The sequence below is a fragment of the Myxocyprinus asiaticus genome, chromosome 28 (genome assembly GCF_019703515.2).
Source record: "Myxocyprinus asiaticus isolate MX2 ecotype Aquarium Trade chromosome 28, UBuf_Myxa_2, whole genome shotgun sequence".
NCBI classification, from domain to species: Eukaryota; Metazoa; Chordata; class Actinopteri; order Cypriniformes; family Catostomidae; genus Myxocyprinus; species Myxocyprinus asiaticus.
The window spans coordinates 11,942,978-11,954,709 of NC_059371.1; the positions used below are offsets into that span (position 1 = coordinate 11,942,978).

Genomic DNA, 11,732 nt, shown 5'->3' on the forward strand with positions numbered 1-11,732 from the left:
AGTTTAAACGCAAAATGTTGCTCGGTTTAAGCAGCTCGACCCAGCAACATTTACTCAATCAATGCTGTTAGTTTGGGGGTGGGACTATGTTTTTCTGACCAATTGTAGATGAGTTTGAGAAACCTGTTTTAAATGTTTTTTATTTTTTTATTCCATAGTGTGAAGCTTGTGGCGTAGAAATTATGAAATATTTCAACAGCTAGAAATTGCTCTTTGTGAGTGCAGGGTCTATAACATTTTTTAATTGTTTTTTGTTTGTTTTTTTCAGTAATCGTGAATGTCAATAGAAATAAAAGTCATAGAAATTATTTGCTCAAAAACTGTAGGAAACTTGATTAACATATCGTTCTACATTTGTAAAAGCAAATATGTTAGTGAAATATCCACTCTGCTCTTCACTCGTAACATTTGTGTCATGGTTTGAAATCCAAGTATTTGGAGCTCTAATTGTGTTTTCTGATGTAAATGAACAGCTGGAGAAGGCCAAACAGCAAGAACTGGGGGATGAAGACCAGTCTCAGACCATGAACCAGTCATCAGGTACAGACATCCCTCCACAGGCCGCAGAACAACCCAAGAAGCGTGGGCGCAGGAGGAAGATCGCAGTACCAGCAGCAGAAGCAGTGGACCTGGAGAAGGCCAGCCCCATGAAGAGGGCTGCAGGGGCCCGCAGCAAAGCCAAGGCTCTAGCCAAAGCCCAGGCTCAAGCAGAGGCCGCAGCCCAGGCTGCGCTGGCAGCGAGGAAGCAGGCAGAGAGGAGGGCACAAGCTCAGAGACGCATGGAGAAGAGGAAGAGACAGCAGATTATCCTAGAGGAAATGAAGAAGCCTGCAGAGGACATGTGTCTGGCCGACCATACGGTAAGTGTGCTGGACTGATGGTCATGCTGAGGGGGTTAGATAATAGAAGACATTCCTCACCTGGCACATTAATATAATTAAATCTCCATCCCAACTCCAAATCAATGCTTTTCAATGAGAGAAAATACTATTCTTATGTGTACAGTATATTTATAATATCACTTATTAGTGTCTTTCCTTAATATTTTCTTGTTATACTGTATGCCCCAGAACCCCACTGATTTTGACATGAAAATGCAAAATCAGATGATGGTGTCACCATCTGTTGAACTTGTTGGCAACATTGTCACTGCTCTCATGTGTTAGTCTTGAGATCTGTATCATATAGGCCTAAAAGTGAACGCATGCTCAAAACCATTAATGTTATGCCTGTATCCACACTTGGCATAATTATAGAACCTTATTGAATCAAGTATGGTATAGTTTGTTCCATTACTTAATGGCCACATTTACATGCACTTAAGAAAACCGTATATTCCAGGGTTTTTACAGAAAGCGACATTTTAGAATGTCATGTAAACGAGAATGTTGGTTTCCTCATGCCACTTGAGGGATTAAGAGAAAGCAGTTTAACACAGCCAGGTTTCTCCCGGAGAACACGGCTAGTTGTGGTCACGTTAATGCATAAGCAGTGTTCTGACTGGTTTTTGAGGAGTGCACATGTGCGTGAACAGACCGGATAACAAACGTCATAGGATGGAGCCCAACAACAAGTCAACACAGCAGAAAGAATACAACATTTCTAGGAGTACAGAGGGAAAATCACATACACTGTAAACTACACCCATTTATACACACCAATAAAAAATAACACCTGTCCCTCACATTCTCGTATATGCTCTCGCACACTGAGGGAATCCCGGAGTTTGACAAAAGAGGGAAACCCTACTATTGCAGCGCAGTTCTGCTGCAGGTCACGATGGAAAGTGAAGGAAACAGAAACACATCAACAACTCTGGAATATCTGAAAATAAAGTGGAAAAAAAACCCAGAATAAAATAGCTAAGTGTTTCTCGGATCCATTGTTTATTATTTACACAAGAATCGTGGGAAAATTACGTTGCTGTGGAGAAAGCCGCTTACTGATCAAGCCACATCTATATGGGAGGAAAGAGAAAGCCGCTGACACAGCTTATGTAAACCCATACACTGATTCGAGTCTAAAGGGTTAGCAGCTTTTTATTATTTTTTTTTTTTTTTGCAATAAAAGGCTTTCTGGTGTCCATGTAAACTTAGTCTTTATGTTCTCTCCTGTCTGCCTCTGAAGCACCTCCCAGCATTGTCACGGATACCAGGACTGCTGCTGTCGGGTTTGGCCTTCTCCAACTGTTTGAGGGTGGTTGAGTTCCTGCATGGTTACGGGAAGATTCTGGGGCTCCAGGTGCCCAAGGATATTCCCAGCCTGAGCACCCTGCAGGAGGGGCTTCTCGGCCTGCAGAAAAGCCAGGGGGAGCTACTGGATCTTCTGATGAAACTGGTGGAGGCTGCTCTGCATGATCCTGGGCTGCCCTCTTATTACCAGGTTTGTCTGTCTTTTGAGTATTATATAAGTGGATCAAGTTCAAATTCCTTACAATTTTAGACATTAACTTGTCTTCATGCATTGCTATATTGAAAATGTATAAAACAGGCTTAAAGACAACATAAAACAGAATTGTTTATACAGTTGTGCTCAAAAGTTTGCATACCCTGGCAGAAATTGTGAAATTTTGGCATTGATTTTGAAAATATGACTGATCATGCAAAAAAACTTCCATTTTATTTTTGATAAATTTAAGGATAGTGATCGTATGAAGCCATTTATTATCACATAGTTGTTTGGCTCCTTTTTAAATCGTAATGATAACAGAAATCACCCAAATGGCCCTGATCAAGAGTTTACATACCCATGAATGTTTGGCCTTGTTACAGACACACAAGGTGACACACACAAGTTTAAATGGCAATTAAAGGTTCATTTCCCACACCTGTGGCTTTTTAAATTGCAATTAGTGCTTGTGTATAAATAGTCAATGAGTTTGTTAGCTCTCACGTGGATGCACTGAGCAGGCTAGATACTGAGCCATGGGGAGCAGAAAAGAACTGTCAAAAGACCTGTGTAACAAGGTAATGGAACTTTATAAAGATGGAAAAGGATATAAAAAGATATCCAAAGCCTTGAAAATGCCAGTCAGTACTGTTCAATCACTTATTAAAAAGAGGAAAATTCGGGGATCTCTTGATACCAAGCCAAGGTCAGGTAGACCAAGAAAGATTTCAGCCACAACTGCCAGAAGAATTGTTCGGGATACAAAGAAAAACCCACAGGTAACCTCAGGAGAAATACAGGCTGCTCTGGAAAAAGACAGTATGGTTGTTTCAAGGAGTACAATACGACGATACTTGAACAAAAATGAGCTGCATGGTGGAGTTGCCAGCAAGAAGCTTTTACTGCGCCAATGCCACAAAAAGCCCAGTTACAATATGCTCGACAACACCTTGACACGCCTCACAGCTTCTGGCACACTGTAATTTGGAGTGATGAGACCAAAATAGAGCTTTATGGTCACAACCATAAGCGCTATGTTTGGAGAGGGGTCATCAAGGCCTATAGTGAAAAGAATACCATCCCCACTGTGAAGCATGGTGGTGGCTCATTGATGTTTTGGGGGTGTGTGAGCTCTAAAGGCACGGGGAATCTTGTGAAAATTGATGGCAAGATGAATGCAGCATGTTATCAGAAAATATTGGCAGACAATTTGCATTCTTCTGTACGAAAGCTGTGCATGGGACGCTTTTGGACTTTCCAGCATGACAATGACCCCAAGCAAAAGGCCAGGTTGACCCTCCAGTGGTTACAGCAGAAAAAGGTGAAGGTTCTGGAGTGGCCATAACAGTCTCCTGACCTTAATATCATCGAGCCACTCTGGGGAGATCTCAAACGTGCAGTTCATGCAAGACGATCAATGACTTTGCACGACCTGGAGGCATTTTGCCAAGACGAATGGGCAGCTATACCACCTGCAAGAATTTGGGGCCTCATAGACAACTATTACAAAAGACCGCACGCTGTCATTGATGCTAAAAGGGCCAATACACTTAAGAACTAAGGGTATGCAGACTTTTGAACAGGGGTCATTTCATTTTTTTCATTGTTGCCATGTTTTGTTTTATGATTGTGCCATTCTGTTATAACCTACAGTTGAATATGTATCCCATAAGAAATAAAAGAAATGTGTTTTGCCTGCTCACTCGTTTTCTTCAAAAATGGTACATATATTACCAATTCTCCAAAGGTATGCAAACATTTGAGCACAACTGTACTTGTTAATTTTTATCTTTAGATGAAATTGTCCTTTTAAATGTAGTCAGTATTTCAGTCATATTCATTCATTTTAGTAAAAAAAAATTGACAACATTTTAGTTGAAAATTAAATTAAAGTGCCTGTTCTCAAGGTTACAGAGCTCACTTTCCTCCTTTCTCTTTTGCATGCACACACACACACACACACACACACACACAAATTCAAACAGCAGAAAGAAGTCACCTAAAGATGGTTTTTGTGTCAAAAAGTTGCCAACGCCATCCTACCTGTCTTTTCTGCCGCTATCCAAACGAGACAAGCGATCATACTAAAATTACCTCAGGAATTATTAAACGACTCATTTTAAATGTGCAATAAAGTTGCCATAAGCTATATCTACGTTGTGATGATGTATTACTGTGATAAGCTGACCTACAGATTTCTTCTCCACTGATCCATTAGGTGTGCTCATGGTTTTTATAGGGATATTGTTTGGTTCATTTTTCCATTGAGTCTGATTGCATTCTTACCACAAGCGAACCGCTCCAGAGTTAGTATGCAATCGAAAAGGTGGTCTTGGACCGTTTTGTTTTGGTACGGATCCGAGTGCGATTGCTGTGTTCATTGACCCAATTTGGAATGCCCAATTCCCATTACTTAGTAGGTCCTTGTGGTGGTGCGGTTACTCACCTCAGTCTGGGTGGCGGAGGACAAGTCTCAGTTGCCTCCACTTCTGAGACAGTCAATCCGCGCATCTTATCACATGGCTCGTTGTGCATGACACTGCGGAGACTCGCAGCATGTGGAGGCTCATGCTACGCTCCGCGTCCATGCACAGCTTACCATGCGCCCCATTGAGAGTGAGAACCACTAATCGCGACCACAACCTCAGGAGAAACCCCATGTGACTACCCTCCCTAGCAACCGGGCCAATTTGGTTGCTTAGGAGACCTGGCTGGAGTCACTCATCACACCCTGGATTCAGACTTGTGGCTCCAGGGGTGGTAGTCAGCGCCAATACTTGCGGAGCTACCCAGGCCCCCTACATCCTCCACATTGTGATGTCACACTGTGGTAGACATTTGCATCTGTCTGCCTCCACAACAACACATCAACCAACAACTGCTTTACCTTATTACTTCCGTAGCCCCACCCAGTAGTGGTGAGCAGTGAGATGCCAAATAGAGAGCAGGTCAGTCAAGAGCAGAGAGACAATCATAACAGTGGGTGTTTACTGTCAAGTTTTAAAGAAGCAGTACCAAAACCGAGCGTTTCTGACAGAGGGTCAGAATGAGGGTAAAAAATTATCATATTTTATAAATGTATGACTCTCTTTGTGCAAAAAACTTTACTAATATTAAAAGTGAACCTCATGGAACATATTAAAATAATTTAAACAAAAATGCATGTCATGACCCCTTTAATGTATACTCTGTTTTGTACTCTCACTTGCTCTTAGTCTATGAAGATCCTGGGGGAGAAGCTGGTTGATCTGGAGCTAAACCACGGCACTGTGTCCGAGGTGCTGCGGATTTTTCTGGAAGCTCACGGCTTTGAGTTGGAGGTGTGTAATAGTCTCCGCACAAAGAGCTTCCAGACCCTCAGTCCTGATGTCAAAGCCTCCATACTTGCCTTCCTGGTGGAGGAACTCAATGCCAGCAACATAGTCACCAGGTCAGTAGGAATTAAATTATGACAGTGATAAAGGAACGTGATTTAACAGCATTTGACAGATCTGCAAATGAAGTCGTTTTTCAACCTTTTGTTTCTGCAGAGAGATCGACAACACATTGGAGAATATGGCAACCTACAGGAAAAACAAGTGGATTATAGAAGGCAAACTACGAAAGTAAGTTTAGTAAGAAAGATGACATCTACTGTTCATGCTGAACAGAAATCTTAAAGTGGTAGTAATCAAAACAGTTGCACTAAAACAGTTTTGCACTTTAGTTTTACATGACCATTTTCTACTTTCTCTCCAACCCTAGAAGTATGCAGGCTGTCTTTGCAACTGCACCGTGTTGCCCTAATTATGATGTACGCCTTTATGATTGGCTAACCTCTTTGCTTGTTGTGACAACACAACCATGAACATTTCTAAACAAGCACTTTTGTGGTTTAATTTTCATAAATGGTGCAGGTGCACTGTAAAGTGAGCTTTGAGTTTTTAACCTATTAATGTCAACATCACACATTGAACCCCTCTATTTGAGAAGAGCCAAGTAAATCCTGTAACTGCTAGAGGGCGCCCCACGATCACATATCGTTTACTGAAGCGCTGATGGAGAGTGTTTTATAACATGCAGCATTTTGCTGTTTTGAAATTGAGCAAGGCTACATCATGATTTCATTCTTAATTCAATCAATTGTGCAGCCTTAATGGATACCATATGGTTGTCTCGGAGGTCAAAGTCTACGGGTTTTGAGCATTTTGGATGGTGCTACTTTACAACGTTTTTTTTTAGGAATGAAATACATGTTCTGAGGAGTGCCAACCCTTCTAAATTATGTGGCTGTTATTATTTCTGGATTATTTAAATTCAGTTTTAAAGGGTGGTTGTTCTTCAAAAAAATGTGATATTATCGCACTACTTTATCTCCGTGTCTGATTTAGAACGGGCAGAACTCTAGATCTAATGGCCCGTAGACAAAGTTAACCGTTATTTTTATTCTTCCAGTCAAAATCTGCTCTGTGAAAATCAATGACAGCTGTAACTGACCTATGTATAAGCGGGATAATCCACGGCTAGGTGTGCATTAAACTATTTGAATGCACTTCGCGGAGGCAACTGGTTCTTTGCCTCCACGTCGTGCATTAAAATTGTTTAATGTACACGTAGCCGTGGATTATCCCTTACATGTCCCTTTTAAGACTCTCCAGTGGTCAACTTTATACTCCTCAAAAATGTATTTACTTGTTTGTTTGCACAGACTGAAGGCTGCACTGATGCAGAAGACTGGTCGCCAAGAAGAGGAGTTGTGTTTTGAGGAGCGCAGGCGCAGTGCTCGTGTGGGTGTGGCCGAGGAGGAGAGCATCGAGGAGAGCTGTGTGTTGGAGAGAGGGAGACGCCGCAAACCAAAAGAGGAATCCAAACAAACTGATGTACAGAACCTTACCTAATCTCTGCATACCAAATAAGAACCATTACAGTTATTTTCGTGAGGCCTTCTGGTCAGTTTAGCTCTCCAGTACTTGTCAAAGAGTTGACGGATTCTTTGACCTCAAGCATGTAAATGGAGTCTTAAAATTTTGCTGGGCCACTTCAGTTTCAGAGCTGTTTTTCACATTCTTTTTTTATTCAACTGATCACATTATAGAACTGTTTTCTTACCTGTGTGATTTTAATAGTGTTGTGCTTTCTCCTTAGATTGAGAGCCCGAATAATTGTAGCGTTGCTGAGCTGGAGCGTCAAATTGATAAACTAACCAAGGTAAGATCTCTAAAAAGATTACCAGTGATGTGTTTGGACACATGTACTTTTTATTATTACTGTTTTTCACTTTTTATGTAATAGAAAAGTCATAAAAAGTACGAAATAACACAAATATAAGTATGAGAATTACTGTACAGCAGGGGTGCTCATTACGTCAATCTCGTTAACTGGTCAAACGGTAAAGGGAGTAGAATGAAGAACTACTCAAATAACGAAATTCTTAAAGATCAATTTTATTGAACTTCCAAAATGTAGGATGGTGGGAAAGGACTCATTCATATTTATGAGGAAAGCTCTAGTAAGTTACGGTTACGATTGGGGTTAGGGTTGGGTTATAGTTTCTCCAACCAATCAGGGAACTTTTTCATAATACTGAATCGTCCAATCTCTTTCCTCATAAAAGTAAATGACTCTTCCCTGCCACCCTAAGTTTCGGAAACTCGCCCCCCGTGCGTTGTCTGACATACGGCTTCTTTTGCATGTCTGCTTGTGTATTGTGAGAGGTCAATTACACTCCAAAACGCCTGACTTGGTGAGGTATTGATAGAAACACATTCAGTTATGTCTGAAGTAAGCATAAACAAATCAAAATATCAGATATTTGCATTAGGACTTGCAGTGTAAATGCAGCCTAATAGACCTGCCGCTGTCAATGCCGTTAATATGAATCAAATAATACAAAACAAGAACCATACATTGCTCTTGACTGGATAACTTTAGTAGCTTTAAAATAAAATATGAATGTGTTACAATCATACAGTGAAGACCTGTAATCCAGCAGAATGTAAGAATGTTTACTTGAATAATTGATACTGCTGTTAGAGACTTTAAGCACTGTTTTCTTAATTTGTTTCTTCGTTCTTATTTTATTACCAACTGTTTCCTTGTCTTAAATGATTACTTAAGGTCTTGAAACAATGTTAACCTAATTAACAAATTAGTATTAATTTTGGTATCGAGAATCATCAGATTTCACTGGTATTGGTTCGTTTGTAAGTAGTACTTTGTTTAGCTTCTTAAGAGTAGTCACCCTTTGCCTAGATCAGCTCTGCACTCTCTGAGCATTCTCTCATACATCTTCATGAGGTATCCACTGGAGATCCTGAGTTCCCATATCTGCTGGACACTTATTAGCTGCCTTTCCTTCACTTTCTGGTCCAGCTAATTAATTAAAATAAATTATAATAAAAATAGTTGAAAAGGAAATTCATACATAAGTCCCCTTTCTGCTGGTCAGAGTGGATTGTGAGGGAGGTTAATACGCTCTGTGACCTATATGAGAGTGGTGTGTTGAGATCCTTTGAAAATTTGGTTCAACATTTTGGGATTCCCAGATCTCAGTTTTTCAGGTATTTACAGCTGCGCCATATGCTCTGTACTATTTGTAGGAGTAGCATACACCCCCCACCTAAAGCTGCAGATACTCTGGGAGTGGTGATTACTGCTTTTGGAAAAGGTCATGAGGCATCAGTGTATTACTCCCTGTTAATTCAGAGTCTGGGGGACTGAGCTTTAACTTCTATCGAGAGATTATGGGAGAAAGATTTAAACTTAGTATTGGAGGAGGGAGTGTGGGCTAGGATTCTAAAGAATGTCAAGTCTGTATCTAGAGATGCAAGGGTGTGACTTATGCAATTCAAGATTTTACATAGATTCTATTGGACCCCTTCTAGATTGTATAGGCTTGGTCTTAAAGACACACCCACATGCTGGCGATGCCAATCAGAAGATAGAGACGCAACCCATGTTTTTTGGTGGTAAGATCCAAGAATTTTGATCGAAGGTTCAAAGTTTTATTTGTGACGTATTGGGCACTCAAATGTCATTTTGCCCCAGACTCTGTATTTTAGGCAATGGGGCGGTCATCAATATAGGAGATAAACACCCAAAAAATTGGGTCCTGACCACTGTTATGATAGGCAGGCAGATTAATTTATGGGGATGGAAGTCGGACAGAGCGCCATCATTTCGGGAGTGGTGTGTGGAGATGGGGAGGGTGACAGCTTTCGAGGTGGTGTCATTTAGAAGGCTGGGGATCTGGGATTTGTTTGATGGGAAATGGGGCAGTTATTTGGCGTTTTTGAGGGACTCTCGGGGAGGGGATGTGGAGAGAGAAGTATAGTTTTAAATGTGTATGATTATTATATATATTATTATCATTATTATATATTTGTGTGTGTGTGTGTGTGTGTATACTTGTGTGACCACGGGGTGTTCGTTGGGGGTCAGGGTGGGGTTGGTGATTGGGGAGGGGTAATAGTGGGGCTTAAATGTTGATTCAGTGTGTGTATATATGTTTTGCTTTTCTTTATGTACAAATCAGTAAAAATAAAATGTAATCGGAAATTCATACATCGGCACGGTGCATATTTGTCTACAAAGCTAAAGTCAAGGATTTTAGCATAAGCCCTTAGATGAGCCTAAAGGATTTAAAAGATCATGAGTAGGGCTGCACGGTTAATTGAAATCACAAAATGACCTTGTGCGATTATTTAACAGGGTTCCCATGCATCCTGGAAAACCTGGAATTTTTCAATGCAGTTTTCCAGTCATGTTAAAATTAGAAAAGTACCTAAATGTCTTGGAAATATTTTAATTCAACAGTACTGTTTGATTGTGTTGCTAACAAGGTTTTTGTTACATGTACAAAAACATGGTAACGATCAGGACTCGGAATGGGAATCAAATACACAAATTTGTATTGTTTTGTCAGTGTTGGAGGATGCGCATTGTGAAACAACATCATCGGTTAACTATCATGAACAAATCCCTGTCACATACTTTCTCTACTCATATGCTGTCATTTCTGCTTTGCTGCGACAAAATAGTTTAAGTATTGATATAGTACAAAATAAGATTTTTTTTGTTCCAACATTGCTGTTGTGTTAATCACAAAAATATTTGAATTTTAAACTTTAGATAATGATGACGGTCAGGCCACTTTTTTTTTTTTTTTTTTACAAATTCACACCCTGAGTTGGTTGCATGGTGATTCGGCCGTCACACCTCTGGATATAAATACATTTTCAATAATTCAATGATCGGAGTCTGCTTATACTGTGGTTACCACTTGCAGTATGCATAAAACACGGACTGAATCACAGAATCTAGTCAAAAAAATTTAATTGGCTTTAAAATACAGAATGTCATGGAATATGACATTTGGACGAAAATTTATGTTTGAATGCACAATTAATCAAATTAAAATTGCAATATGTTCTAGTGTAATAAGTAAACTGCAAAAGTCTGTGACTTAGTGATGCATGCATCAAAATGAATGTGTGAAGCCGGCTGCTCATACACTGAAAACACCTCGTGATCATTACGTGCACTTGTGTGTGTGTGTGTGTGAGATGAGAGAGCAGAGCACTCTGAAGTGTACTGCACATACAGACTATGTATTTATTAAATAAAATCACAGCTTTATGCGGATTAATAATCATACTGGGCCATGTAACTGCCTATCTGGAGATGAGAAACTCATCAAAAACACACAAAATAAAAAAATAATGGCGAGTAGTGGGATGCAACCCAATTTTTTTTTTTGGCTGATGTGAAAAAGGTTTGATTTTGGTTCATTTTAAGAGGACTCAAGTGTGAACCCTAAAAGATAAGCCTAAGTCTTTTTATTGATAGTAGGGCATTTGTGAAACATTATCTAATTTTGGTCAAGGAATCACTTAGCTACTAGTTTTTTTGTTTATCATATCATAGTTCAAATCGCAATATTTTTCAAAATAGTCGCAATTTGACTTTTTTTGTCCAAATCGTGCAGCCCTAATTATGAGAAAAATAAATGCAGTCCATTTGTGTTCAAACTTTTGACTTGTGAATGTATAAACTGAATTTATATAGTACAATTTGAAGTAAAATCTGTTGGCTGTTTTTCCCCCTCTATCTCAGCGTCAGGTGTTTTTCCGTAAGAAGCTACTACAGTCGTCACATTCCATGCGGGCTGTGTCTCTCGGGCAGGATCGGTACCGTCGCAGGTACCTGCTGCTACCTTACATGGGATGTGTGCTTGTGGAGGGAGCCGAGGATGTCTTGGGTGAGTATAAACTCGCAGCATGCCGTTCTCAGTCCTTGCAGTGTGCACACTTGATGGAAGACTGTCTTTTGAATTATACAATTGCAACTTTTTCTTTTGAACTTCA

The 11,732-nt window shown here is 40.1% G+C and overlaps 1 protein-coding gene across 3 annotated transcripts in view; it reads left to right on the top strand.

Annotated features, from left to right (window-relative positions):
* The window catches only part of LOC127419048 (bromodomain adjacent to zinc finger domain protein 2A-like), a 49,831-nt gene that overhangs the window by 15,934 nt on the left and 22,165 nt on the right, over window positions 1-11,732 (top strand). For all 3 annotated transcript variants that reach the window (XM_051660096.1, XM_051660097.1, XM_051660098.1), the window contains 7 exons: window positions 474-860; window positions 2,128-2,382; window positions 5,604-5,818; window positions 5,919-5,993; window positions 7,076-7,247; window positions 7,513-7,575; window positions 11,482-11,626. In XM_051660096.1, coding sequence (XP_051516056.1) covers window positions 474-860; window positions 2,128-2,382; window positions 5,604-5,818; window positions 5,919-5,993; window positions 7,076-7,247; window positions 7,513-7,575; window positions 11,482-11,626 — 1,312 coding nt within the window. The remainder of the gene's footprint in view (window positions 1-473; window positions 861-2,127; window positions 2,383-5,603; window positions 5,819-5,918; window positions 5,994-7,075; window positions 7,248-7,512; window positions 7,576-11,481; window positions 11,627-11,732) is intronic.